The sequence below is a fragment of the Gallus gallus genome, chromosome 3 (assembly GCF_016699485.2).
Source record: "Gallus gallus isolate bGalGal1 chromosome 3, bGalGal1.mat.broiler.GRCg7b, whole genome shotgun sequence".
Taxonomy (NCBI): domain Eukaryota; kingdom Metazoa; phylum Chordata; class Aves; order Galliformes; family Phasianidae; genus Gallus; species Gallus gallus.
In genome coordinates this window covers 96,886,108-96,900,225 of record NC_052534.1, presented here as the reverse complement: position 1 = coordinate 96,900,225, position 14,118 = coordinate 96,886,108, and the positions used below count along the sequence as shown (strand labels likewise).

Here is a 14,118-nt window from a genome sequence, read left to right as displayed (position 1 = left end):
GTGTAGGAGCTGTCTGACTTGGGTAGGGCTGGCTTTTCTTTGCCACAGCCTTTGCTTCGTTTGCGTAAGACTTCATAAAACATTAACATGTATGAAATATTAAAAGGTGATCTTGTTTTGCTGTATTAATTACAGAGGAGTGGGAAATGGAATGTTATTAAGTGCTTAGGTGTCAAGGTGATGAGGCTGGTCTAAGTGCATAGTTCCTATGACTGAAGCTGTGTTCTTCAGAGAAATCTTTCAGGACTGTTCTGCTGACATCTATTTAATGAAGTTTCTTACTTGGAGAGGGATTTGGGTGGCTTCAGCCAGGCTTCACTGAGAGAAGTGTCAGGCTTTCTCTTGACGTGGTTTTGCATTTGGATAAGGAAGGCATAGACATGGACTACTGTTGGAGGCTAGCGGAGGTTCTCCCATCACTAGCATTGAGATGTCATAGTCCTACCTCACTGAGTGCTGTTGCTAGCAGAATTACCAACTAACTGTTCTAGTCATGTGCTGGGGCCTTATTTGAGTGTTCCTGAGTTTAGATTTCTGGAGCCATGGGGCTTTGTCTTATTTACTGGTCTTAAAGTGTTAATGTCATCTGTGGTGTCAACTGACAAAACTGTCATACTCTTCTTTGTCCAAAGAATGCATTAACTCCTCTAAAAAGAGTTGCTTTAGTTCAGGATGACTGAGCTATGTGTTTTGACTGGTTCATCATATAGAAAACAGTAGTTCAACTGCTGTAACTGAGAAGTTAAACTTCCTGTATGTTTCACCTTCATCTTTAGCTTCTTCTTCATTGTAGAAGTAAATAACCATTTACAATGAAGAGATTTTCAGCACTGCTTAAGTCTCTGCAGTATTTAATCATCACTTTAGTTTTGGCCTACCGGTTCATGACTTTCCAAGATTGTTTTAATACATAAATAAAAGTTTCTGGCAGTTCATATTCTGTGTGAAAAGAATAATGTAATTGGATGTCTAATTTTTACATGTAAATGCAGTTCCAAAAGCAAAATGATTCTTTTTATTTCCTTAAGTATGAATTTCCATTTCAGTCGTTCCTACCAATATTTTGTATTAATATTCAGCCAAAGGTGATGGAAAAATGCATGGAGAACTTGCGAAGGTAACTTGGACGTTACTTTAGGCTGAGTGGCAGAGTCAAAGATGGGTGTATTTTTGGTACTTCTTTGACTTTATCCAGGATTTAATTTCATTCATCCATCTGGTCTCTCCGGAATGAATGCAATGAATTTCATTAAAGGGAACAGGGCTGTAAGTTTGAAGCAGCATGCTGGCATATGTGATGATGTTTCTGCATCATTTAGCTCCTGCAAAGTGTGAAGCAAAGAGGATAAAACATCACAACGTTAATAAATGATTAATAAAAGAAAATAACTACATTAATAAAAATCACTTATATTTTACTTTATTTTTCTTAAGCCTTGTTGTTCTTGAAAAATAGCTTTTACTTTCAACTTAAGGTGTGACTATAAGAATTTACCTATAATTTGATGTACTGTTTGAATTACACAAACATATTAAGTATGTGCTATGCAGGACCTAACTCAAATAATCAAAATTACTCAGAAGCTCTTCTATGAATTCAGTGAAATAAGGAACCATCCAATACAGCACACATTTGTCCATACTGAAACCAAGGATAATACTACAAAACGTGCACGGTTTTGAAATGCTGCTATAAAGAGTAATAGTTTGGTGTAGACAAAGGGGAGAATAACTTATCAGCATTTGTCATTTCAGTTCGTACTGTTTCTGGAATAAAAGTCAGAGCTTTCAAACGTACCTCACACCAAATATTTTGGGTTATTATTTTTCTTTTTTTTTTTTTTTTTCCTGGTCTACTAATAGGCTAACTGCAGTTCTGTGTAAGGACTGAGCAGCAGTTTTAACGGAGCTGTTTGAATTGTTGCTGTTGCACAGACAGGTATGGTGCGCTGTGACACGGCTGTTGGAACCCCCGACTACATATCCCCCGAAGTTCTGAAATCACAAGGGGGTGATGGTTATTATGGACGGGAGTGTGACTGGTGGTCCGTAGGAGTTTTCCTTTTTGAGATGCTAGTTGGTAAGTAGCAATTTCTTCTCCTAAAAAGGCTGTGGTTTAGTCTGTGCTGTGCCTCTCTTTGCTTTGCTACCAGGGCCTGGTTGTACATCATTATCTAACAGCTTCTGACTTCTGGCTGATGCAGTTGTTTCATCCCTGTTCCCCTGGCTTTCTGTCTCTTATGCTGTCACAGCATTTTTATCTTGGATCGACTACCTCACAATCTCAGTAAATGCTTATGCCATCTTCAGGTCGGTATTGAGCTGTGAGGGATGCAGAGATGGGAAATGAGTGGGAAGGACAGAACTGTTTTTGTTTTGTTTGTTTTTGTGTTTTCTTTTTCTTCCTCTCCCAGCACTAGGAATTGTTACTGATGGGTCAAAATGTCTCTGGCAGTATGGCTTGATTCTTTCTTTCTTGCTTGTGTCAGGATTTTCCAATAAAATACACTGGATTGCTATGGCAACTAACATAGAATATAATCAGTTAAGGACATGAGTCATATGCAACTTAAAATACTCAGAAGATCAGTATTATAGCCCGATTACAGAAAGAAGGAATTGAGCATGTAATTATTCAAAATACAAATCAGCATGTTTTTGGAATATTGCAGATGAGATGTTTCTGGCATCCTGACCTCTGAAAGATGCTTTCATAGAATCATAGAATGGCTTGGGTTGAAAGGGGCCCCAGGGATCGTCAGGTTCCAATTCCACTGCCACAGACAGGGCCACCAACCTCCAGATCTGGTACTAGAACAGACTGCCCAGGGCCCCATCTAACCTGGCCTTGAACACCTCCAGGGGCGGAGCATCCGCAGCCTCTCTGATGCTTTGATAGATGCTGCAATTGAAATCTCCTCGTCTTTCAGAATTAAAGCATTTTGATGTATAAAATATGTATTTTTAGCAAAAAATGAATTTCTTCAGTAATTAAAATATTAGGCATTTGCTCAGGGACATGATTTAGCAGAGGGTTGTTAGAGTTAGGGTAGTGTGGTTAGGTTGTGGTTGGACTTGATGATCTTTAAGGTCTTTTCCAACCTGAGCAATTCTATGGTTCTATGACATAGATGCCCAGAAATGTTTTCTCTGGGCTTGTTGTGTGGTTTTTCTGTTTTTTTGGTTTTTTTTTACTGCATCTGAGAGGATGATCACCTTGTTATTACTGTAACAAAAACATTTTTTGAAGCGAAGGAGAGATACAGTTTTTGCAGGAGATGAATTATATGAAGGAGCCTCTACTTGTTTAGAACAGAAATCCTCCTGCGTTTCACTGCGTCATCATGATGTTATTCCAGGCTTTCAGTATGAGTTGCTAAGCTGAGGGGGCTTATATTTGGTGTAGTTTTTCCTAAAATTTGGAGTTGTGTATTGAAAAATGTCTAATATTTCATAAATTTCATGCACTTTTCCTACCACAGGCTATCTATCTTGTTACAATATTTGAAGCTATGCTTTTTTTACAACTTTTTTTTCCTTCAGTACTCGTCATTTTTTTTTTTTCTTTACATTCTAGACTGGAATCTTTGCTTTTATTAACTCTGTGATTTTCACACTTTCAGATGGGTGTGAAATAACAGTTTTGTTTCTGTTGCAGTTCTGGACTTGTCATAATCCCATGTGTGATTAACACTGTACTCCTCCTGTTGAATTCCATCTGTATTCTTTTGGCTTTTTGTGAAGTCTTCCGGTCTTCTTGCTTTTTTTTTTTTAGTTAATCCCAGCTTCTTTCTGCCTCTGAAAAGGGTATATGATTTTCTCTCTGCACAGTCTTTTTGAAATGTTTCTGAAATCTGCTTCACCTTCGTACTGAAAATTACAGGGCTTAGTTATGCCCTGTAATTTTTTTGTTTATTTGTTATCCATCATCTTATTCCAATCTGGATTGTATTTCCTGTCTAACAGCACCAACGTGATTTCCTTCAGTGACTCTGTTTGCAAACACAGTGTTTGAGGCTCATGTCAGATTCATTTGACAGTGTTTGAAGAAACATGCAGCTTCTCTTAGATAACTGTATAGCTTTTCTGGTTCTTGTAACTGAACTAGAAATAATTAGGCTATTCAAGACAGATCTACTCCCACATACATTGCTATTATGAAACAGAACAGACACCAATGAGATTGCCTAGGGAGGTGGTTGAGTCACTCTCCCCAAAGGTGTTCGTGGAGAAATGGTGGTGGTAGGTGGACGTTTGGACTAAATGATCTTGGAGGTCTTTTCCAACCTTTTTGATTCTCTGATTCTGTGAGAAGGTTTGGAGTATTTGGTACTGCCCAACTCTGGAGCTGAGGTGGTGCTGGATGTGAGGCCACGTAGTGCAGAGCAGAGTGGACAACCCCTCCCCTCTCCCAGTGGCAGCGCTGGGCCTGGTGCAGCCCAGGGTATGGCCAGTCCTTCTATCTGTAAGGACACACTTTTGGCTCATATTCAGTTTGCTGCCAAGTTCTGTGTTTATGTCAGCAAAGTAACTAAAATTAACTGAATTTCGTGCTGCAGAACTTTAGGTGAGAAAGATGGCTTTTAAAATCTCAGCCCTGGCCGTGCTAATGTGGGCACCCAAGATGATACAACTCAACAGTCAGCAAGATTAGCGAGTGAGGGTTTAGCAGTGCCTGACGCACTCTGAAGGCTCCCCAGGCAGCTCCAGGGGCAGGGCTGGCCTGCCTGTCTCTGAAATGCTCTGGGGAAAGCAGTGGTGGAGGCTTTCCAAGGAATGTGCATTTGCAAGTTGTGAATGAGGTTCAGTGCCTTATACCCGTGACAGAGCACGAAGAGACGGTTACACCTAAGTGTCATCCAACGTGTAAATTAGAGAGCAGTGACACTACTCAGGTTGAACAAAATACACAAATCACTTAGCAAAATTTTTGGTAGTAATGTGTGTATGAAAAATGTGGAATTCGGTATGTAATGAAGGCGTTTTGTCAGAGGAACATTTTTAGTTGTATATATTATTCTGTACCCTGCATATTCTCTCCATTTCCCTCATTAAAAAGCAGCTTTAGGCAAAACTACTTGTAGATTTTGTCCCTCTTCTCTTTTTTGTCTTCATCTTACACTACTTGAACATTATTCAAAATCACAATCAGTTTACCATTTTATTTTCAGGTGATACTCCTTTTTATGCAGACTCTTTAGTAGGGACATACAGTAAAATTATGGATCACAAGAACTCATTACATTTCCCAGATGATGTAGAAATCTCTAAGCATGCAAAGAACCTCATCTGTGCCTTCTTAACTGACAGGTATGTGCATGCATTATTTTGGTTCTATTTCTGCTTTAGATGGTACTAACACGTGCACTGTAAAAATGAATTTCCGGTACCTTAACTAATTTCTCTTCAATTCTCCTCTGCAAAATCATCTGCACGTTGGTTTTTCTTATGGAGTACTTTTCTAGGTGTTGTATTTTATTTCTTGGGGGGCAGCTCTTGATACATAATGTACTCTGTGCTGAAGAAATCCTCCCCGTGCTATGAAACAGAGCAACAAACCTGTAAGGCTGGAAGTAGTTTTTAAGCCCCAAAAGGCTGGGACCAAATTGTGATGAAGTGGACACTGCTTATAAAAACTGAAAACATACTTCTATGAAAACAAGCATATATTTGCCTAGTTTGTTTGAAATTTCATTGAATGTTCAAACTTTTCTCTTTGAATTAGTGTTACTAACTGATAAGTATAGGTAAGAGAGAAAAAGGATGTTGTCCTGGATATATATAAATCATCAAGTGATTTATATATCATATACATATATATCATATACAAATCATCAAGTGAACCATGGAGCTGAGGTTTTTTTTATTGATATTAATCTGTATAAGCTCAGTCTTGACCTGAACTCTTAAGTTTTCTTTAGTGCCAGAAAGCAGGGGTTACCTCAGATTTCTCTGACTAAAGAAAATGACACTGTAGGTTCAAATTCAACTCCGGATTGATGATGTGTCACCTAAATTTGGCTGCAGCTCAATGTTCAGCTTGTAGGGAGTGAGGGATCAGTAGAAAAAAAAAAAACAATAACAATCATAAATGAATAAATTGCCTTATAATGGTTTTTATATTCACAGAGAGGATTGCTCTGCTCAGTAAAGATATACTTTAAGTGTTTCTAACCCTCAATAGCTGCAGGGCAGAGAGAAAACAGGAGCAGAATTGAATAACGTGAGTTCAGCGAGGTCTGTTTCCCCTACGTGTGTTTGCCTTCCTGTTTATATTTAATGCAGCACTCAAGCAATTTATTTGAAACAGATGCCTTCTTTCTGTGTGCGTGATCAGTGATGAGGCACTTAGAGGGACAAGAAGGAATAAGCATCCACCCCATGATTTATTAGTTCTGTTGCACGCATTGGTTTTATGTTCTCTTCTCGCATATAGTTTTGAGACTTCATTTGGTCGAACTGGAAGTTTCTTTTTGAACTTGAGATTTACTTCATTGTAAATATCAGCAATAGACGTGTCAGGGTTAGTTATGGGGCAGGGGATGGAATTCTTAAAATATTTATTTCAGTTCAGCCTTGAATAACTGTTCTGTGTAGTAAGTTAGACCTTCCTTCACTTGAGTCTTAAGGTTTGTCATGTGGTTTGGCAGACACCGGCCCTTGGCAGTTCCTTCTTCCCCTACGGTGCTGGCGTTTTGTTTTTCTTTGGAGTTTCTTCTTAGCTTTTGCCTTAGTGCTCCCTTTCTTGTTTTTCTCCTCACGTGGCAGACTCCAACTTCTGGACGTTTAAGCAGTTACAGGGAGAGTGAATATTATATATTTTTATATAAATACATTTTCATATGAGAAACTGTGGATCATTGGTTGGTATGTTTTTCCTTTTTTTTTTTCTTTTATTTGACCATTGATGTGCTTTACACAGAAAATCTTTACTGACAGCTTCTTTGCTGCGTGTGAGCAAGTTATAATAAAAACAAAACAAGTGCTGTTTTTCCTAATGTGAATTTGGCTTAATTGCTATGTTCAGGGACGTGCGACTTGGGAGAAATGGGGTAGAAGAAATAAAGCATCACCCTTTCTTTAAGAGTGATCAGTGGAATTGGGACAACATCCGAGAGAGTAAGTAGATTAGCTTGAAAGTTATATTTTTATTCAATATTTGCATAAGGCTACTTAACAGTAATAATACAAATGAAAAACACTTTAAGGCTCTATAAGATAAGTAAATGTTTTCTGTCTATGGTGAATTTTGCCTGAAGTTTCTTATTTCTCATTAACATTCTAAAACTTGTATCAGTAGGATTTAGTAGGAGAAATGTCTACTTTCTGGAAGTATTCTCGTATTTATTATATTTTAATTTATAGTTTTCTGTTTTGAGTAGCAGAACTGGATGTTTTAGAAATCGAAGCAGAAGGGCTGCCTGTTGGGTTCTATTTCTGTCTGACTTTTGTTACTGTTGTTTTGATGGGTTGTCTGTTTTTTTTTTTCCTTGTTTCAGTTTTTTCTTAATCTGTGGCTAAGGCTTGTTGGTTTCACTGCCTTTCGTTTAAGAAATTGTGAATTTGATTGCTGTAGGGAAAAAAACAAACAAACAACTACTTTAATTCATGAGCTTGATCATAACTTCTAAAGATATATTTACTAAAGTTTCCTAACATGGTGATTATATTTAGTGTTCCATTCTAAAATGTGATGACCTTTGCAAATACATTGTGTGCATTAGATATGCCATGTATTAAGCAACTAGTGTAAATGTAAAAATACTTTGATTTAGGGAAAAAAAAATCTTCACAGTAATATTTATAGATCTGCAGCACAGTTAATATGCATTTAACTAGCAGGACAACTTACATTATAGGCTGAATCTTCTGATCTTTTCTCTCCTTTCTATAGCTGCTGCTCCTGTTGTTCCTGAGCTTAGCAGTGATATAGACAGCAGTAATTTTGATGACATTGAGGATGACAAGGGAGACGTGGAAACCTTTCCAATCCCCAAAGCCTTTGTGGGAAACCAGCTGCCTTTTATAGGATTTACCTACTATAGAGATAATTTGTATGTGAGACTTTAATGTGTATTTTTAGAAGTATACTTGCAGATTTCTCATATAGCCTATCCTTTCTTTTTTTTTACTCTAGATACTTAATTTATTCATTGCTTTATATTCATTTATGTTCAATTGTAAAGATAGAAGATGCAGAGTTTAAGCAGAATATATCAGTTGTGATTACCTTCGTAATTCTTATGAAATAAATAGTATTTTTATATGCATAAAAATATATAGTATCTTTAAATTTATGTGGTAGGTTTAAAATGCTGCCAGGTTTGTAATTTAGCTCTAAAATTACTTTTTCTTGGGTGTTTAGAAAAATGTTTATGCAGTGTAATAGCTTGCTAGGACATCGGTTGCCATCTACTTGCCTTTATTTTGTTTGATTAGTCATATTCAGTGTGTCTGAATAGATGTGAAAGAACTGGGAGTATTAAGTAAAACTGATAAGCTGATATGGATTTGAAAATGTCTTAAATATTAGTCTTAGTTTTAAAAAGGCTCAAATCAGAAAGATTCACTGGAGTAAAACAAGCTTCATTCTGAGAATAGGTTAGGACAACATAAGGCTTGAGAGAAGCGATTGAAATGCATTTAATGGCGAGGTTGTCAGAGTTGTTGAAAACTTGAATAAGGGCAGGGGGGATTTGTTTTTGTTTTTGACAGGTTGCTAAGTGACTCCTCTCAGTCTTGCAGAGAAAATGAATCGGTGCAATCTAGTAAAAATGAGGTTAGTGCCCTTTTTTTTTTTTTTCTGTAAGCATTAAGGAATGATTAACTAATTTTGTCAAATCTGTTAGGACGAGGCAAAGTGTAAAACAAGGAATCAGATGTTCTGGGGAGCACTCTTTTAATGCTCCTTGATAAAAATGACGATTTCTATCTAGAGGATAGCAAGGAGGTGAATATATTTGAATTATGAAAGGAATCAAATGATTCCCACTTAATTTGCGTGAACGTGATATATCATTAAATACTATAGCTGTTTATTCACCAAAACGTTAACAGTGAAATGATTGTACCAGCTTATGAATGAACTGTTGTACTCGAATGTAAAGGTACTGTACTGTAACGATGAATGAGTACACATTTTTCTCTGATTCTTCTGGCATTTACAATTTGGTTTGAAAACAAATGTGTAGGGCTCTGTTTGCCCCCACACAGCATCGCCCTTGGAAAGGTTGCAGTTTTTGGCTGCGCGCTGTGATTCGTGGCACATTTATCCAGAGTTTGGAAAATTAAATTGTCAACTATAGTGACAAAGGAATGTTGTTGAGCATAAATCTTTCTCTCGGTTGAAGTGAGTGTGTGAAGCATGTTTATTGAGCTTCTGAAGATTGCCAACTGAGTTTAAGTATGCAGATGAGAGGAGAAGGCTACTAATTCTCCATGTATTTAACTGACTTCGTTTTCCCACTTAACCACTTGTATTACTCAAGTGTAGTTTGTTAGCATTTGTTAAAACGTACTTAATAGTTAAACTTTGAAAAGGAAATGCGTAATGTATTGGCCAACGTAAATTTAAATGTGAATGTTTATTGGGCTCCACGTCTTTCCTTCCTGTCATTGGTGAATAGAATAAAAGCTCTAGTTTCCCTTTAAAAAAAATAAAAATGCAGCCATTCTTTAAAATACAGTTTCATGTTTGTAACGTTTGCTTTCTATTGTGACAGTTGTTACAATTTGGCATTTCATTTCTGACAACTCTTTTCATTCCCATTTTCTCAAGAAGTGAGTCTCCAGGTTTCAATGTCCTTTTCAGTGCCCCTATTTTGGAGATCTTACGATTTTGCATGTTATATGTGGGGAGTAGAAGAGGGATGAAGGAGGAAAGGAAATGTATGAAAGCCTGAAGATATGAAGCAATTCCAAAATTCATGTTTTATAATCTCATTTTTTGAATTTTGGGGTACTCGATTCATAATGTCTTTCTCGTATCAAGCAAAACAAAACATTTCCAAACTTTAAAACTGTTTCTAATATTCTGCTTGTGAAAGAATTCCTCTCTGTGTGAGGTCATGGGACACATTTCGTAATGTTCTCTGAACGTTGTCCAGTTTGGTCATAGGCTCCCCCCCATATTTTAATTTTTAAATCATATATAGAAGAGACTGTCCCAAAAATTGTGCTCCAGCTAAAAGACTCTACACAGGCAAAGAGTACAGCAAAGGACCAGAAGCAACATTTTTTGCCTAAAGAAATGTTATGACTGTCACTTTGTTCTATGTAATTGTGTGATGGTTGGCTTTAATACAGCATGCAGCAAATTTTGGATCATAAAAATCATCAAGATTAATAACTTGTAAAGGTGAGAAATAGAGATGAAATAATCTGCTGATTAATTAAAAAAAACATAACTAAAGGTTAAATTAATTTTCCTTGCTTTTTCTTTTTGTGTTATTGAGCTGCTTTACCCTTATTTCATGTGATAACAGTCTTACTTAAAGACAATGCTTTTTTTGACTTTTTACTCAGTTTCAGAAAAAACTAAGCAAGTTAGAAGAACAACTCAGCAATGAATTGCAAGCCAAAGATGAACTAGAACAGAAATACAGGTGAGATTGTTATGATGTGTTTGGTATGTTTGTAAAGAAGTATTACTATACAGTGGTTTTGAATAATTAAATGCTAAACATTCTTACTTCTGGGCTACGTTACCTGCCCCCTCCCCCTCTGTCTGCTTATCTCAGTGCTTCCATAAGAATGTCTCTATTGTTTGAGTGACTTTCCCAGCCCTAGAAGTTTAATGTGATTGCTGAAAATAGAATATCTTACATAAAATTAATTGAACACATCCAAACACCCTATTTTTGTGTGTGGTCAATAGGGTTTAAAGATATTTTTCATATTCCTTCAGGTCTGCTAATACTCGTTTAGAGAAGATAGTGAAAGAGCTAGATGAAGAGGTAAGTCAGTAGTTACTAATTACTGGAATTAAAACTTCAGTGTTTGTATTATCTGAGTTTTTTCCTTAGGGACAAGCAGACTACTTTTTGTAGCTATGTATTTATGGCAAGTAACACAAGTTGATTTGTTGGTGTGTTCTGACTGTGTCAGTAAGAGGTCTGTGTTTTGCTCAGCTTTGCACCTTAATGCCTACTGCACACGTATCATATCTACAGAGGGCATGTACAACGTAATGTATTGTTCATACAGGTGAATGTTGAGATTTTACAGTACATGGATGTTTCATGGCTGCGAGGCAAGTTATAGCATTTGTTGAATGCAAACCATCATTCAATCTTAGAGTGATAGAAGCTCCTGGCTGTAGTTGGTCTAGGATGGATGAATGTGTTCAAACGTTCTGATGCACTGTGTTTGCAGGAAGCAAATGGCACGCGTCTTTTTTCCACTTTGAAGTAAACTGAATCTGTCTTTTAATCACTTACAGATTGCCAGTATTCTGTACATAATTAATGTGATTTGTTTTGTTCTTTTAAATATATCCAGATAACTTCAAGGAAAAACGTAGAGTCTGCAGTCAGACAGCTAGAAAGGGAGAAGGCTCTTCTTCAGCATAAGAATACAGAATACCAGAGAAAAGCAGAACATGAAGCAGATAAGAAACGCAATTTGGAAAATGAGGGTATGTTGAACCATACTTAAAGGGTTCTGTTTTGGTGTAGGTTTTTAAAAGATAAAAACTTTTTCACTACAGTGATTAACTGAATTGTTTTTGTTTTAGTTAACAGTTTGAAAGATCAGCTTGAAGATTTAAAAAAGAGGAATCAGAACTCTCAAATATCCAATGAGAAAATCAGTCAACTACAAAGACAGGCATGCCAACTTTATATATGTATATTTTAAAATAATTGCTTTCTGAAGTTCAGATTTTAGTGGTAATGATGCGAGTTAGAATGTGTAATGGAATTCTAAAAGCTGTTCTTTCTTGTCATGTATTCATATTCAAAATTAATCTTGAAATACTCCCTTATTTCTTTAATCTATTAAATCTAATATTTTATAATAGCGATGGTAGATGTTACATTTTAATTGTTTAGTCTAAAGTATGTTTTTATCAATCCCAGTTGGATGAGGCCAACTCTTTGCTGCGATCGGAGTCTGAAACTGCAGCCAGGTTAAGGAAAAACCAGACCGAAAGTACAAAGCAAATCCAGCAGTTGGAAGCTAATAATCGAGAACTACAGGATAAGAACTGCCTGCTAGAGAACGCTAAACTCAAACTGGAGAAGGACTTTCTCAATCTTCAGTCAGCTCTAGAATCAGAAAGGAGAGATCGAAGTCATGGATCAGAGATTATCAGTGATTTACAAGGTATTGAAGCAAGTGTTCTGAAGTTAAGCTTTTTTCTGGTTTCAGAAGTAAAAAGGCATTCTGGTGATGTTATTTGAGTTTCGGGCAGAAACTAAATTACAACGCTGTTTTATACAATGTTATTTAAGTTAGGAGTCACCGAGCCTGGTGGTGTTCAAAGAGCATTTGGATGTTGTGTTGAGGGACATGGTTTAGCGAGAACCATTGGTGAAGGGCGAATGGTTGGACTGGGTGATCCCGTGGGTCTTTTCCAACCTTAGCGATTCTATGATTCTATGACATGCATTACAGAGAAAACAAGTGGGGAGATACTTAAGATGAAAGTGTGTGTTACTGGTGATTTCTAAAACTACTGTGAAGAGTCTTAACAGTTGGAACCAGAAGGTTTTATCAATAAGTAGATACAGTGCATGTTTTTTCACACGCTGCCAAGCCTCATTAATGTTTTGTTCTTTTGTTAGGTCGAATATCGAGCCTGGAAGAAGAAGTGAAAAATGGAAAGAGTGCATTAGCCAAACTAGAAATGGAGAAAAGGCAATTGCAGGAAAAACTTACAGATTTAGAAAAGGTAACAGCAGTTCTTAGTGAACATTTGTGGTACGTTACTGTGAAATTCTTAAGGTTGGAATTTTTTTCATTGAGACGTGGAGGCAAAGCCTGTGTGAAAAAGTAAGCCTCATTTTCAGCATCAGTTCTTATTCTGTGGATTTTTCTCATTGTTTTGGAAGTTTGAAAAGTGGGGAAAGAAGACCCCAATTCCCTTATGATTTCAATTCATTGTACTTGTAAAGTATACAGTAATGTACACTGATGTATAGCTTAATCGTGCAGTTATAGCACTTCATTTTTGCTATGAAATCTGACCTTTTTAAGCTCTCAGTATTGCCAGAAATTAAAAAAAAAAAAAAAGGTTTTGCTAATATTTTTAGAACAAATTTTTCATTTGAAAAGTGTACTGAAGCAGTTCTTCAATAAAACTTAAGTTTTGAACTCTTCTTCTTACAAAAACGTTTTAAGGCTGTAATTCTATAACATTTTGCAACTGGGAATGTCGCTGCATGCTTCTAGAGCATTCTACCATCCATAGAAGAGCATTGATAGAAATGAATTCCTATGACCTTAGGATCTGTGCTGTGTGTTCTGCATACTTCCAAGCAGTGTGTTACTGTTGTCCCAAAGTTTGTATTTAACCTGACGTATTTAATGTTTTACTTTAATGCCCTTTTTTTGTTTAACAGGAAAAGAGCAACATGGAAATAGATATGACATACAAATTCAAAGTTATGCAGCAGAACCTTGAGCAAGAGGAAGCTGAACATAAAGCTACAAAAGCACGATTGGCAGACAAAAATAAGATTTATGAATCTATAGAGGAGGCAAAATCTGAAGCCATGAAAGGTACGTGTTTGACATCACAGTTAAACTTAAGTATAAATTATTGAGGGTAGGTAATAGAATTTTTTAGTGGTAGTAGAAGTTTAAATGTAGTCATGTTTTCTCTATCCCCTGTTCTTTCTCTAATATAATTAACTCTGTAAATCAGTTGTAATCCTTCTGTCTTTGTTCTTCTAGGTTAAAGGCAGGCAGTTTTAGTCTCTTTGAGTAAATTTCTGTTGCCAACATCACTAATTCATTTTCTGTGCTACGGTATTCTGAGCTAGGGTATTATTACATTTATATTATTAAAACTGTTGCAAAGATTTTCAGGAGATTATCTGTTTCTTCTGTCAGTGTGGTTAAACCTCTTTCTAAATAAAATATGTCAACAACTTAAAAATTTAAATAGATTACTAG

General features: G+C 36.5%; 1 protein-coding gene across 4 annotated transcripts in view; it reads left to right on the top strand.

Annotated features, from left to right (window-relative positions):
* The window catches only part of ROCK2 (Rho associated coiled-coil containing protein kinase 2), a 94,597-nt gene that overhangs the window by 61,089 nt on the left and 19,390 nt on the right, over positions 1-14,118 (top strand). For all 4 annotated transcript variants that reach the window (XM_025149412.3, XM_015276087.4, XM_015276086.4 and 1 more), the window contains exons 6-17: positions 1,936-2,080; positions 5,172-5,310; positions 7,028-7,119; positions 7,895-8,054; positions 8,716-8,779; positions 10,525-10,604; positions 10,907-10,955; positions 11,500-11,635; positions 11,735-11,826; positions 12,078-12,324; positions 12,786-12,892; positions 13,563-13,722. In XM_025149412.3, coding sequence (XP_025005180.3) covers positions 1,936-2,080; positions 5,172-5,310; positions 7,028-7,119; positions 7,895-8,054; positions 8,716-8,779; positions 10,525-10,604; positions 10,907-10,955; positions 11,500-11,635; positions 11,735-11,826; positions 12,078-12,324; positions 12,786-12,892; positions 13,563-13,722 — 1,471 coding nt within the window. The remainder of the gene's footprint in view (positions 1-1,935; positions 2,081-5,171; positions 5,311-7,027; positions 7,120-7,894; positions 8,055-8,715; positions 8,780-10,524; positions 10,605-10,906; positions 10,956-11,499; positions 11,636-11,734; positions 11,827-12,077; positions 12,325-12,785; positions 12,893-13,562; positions 13,723-14,118) is intronic.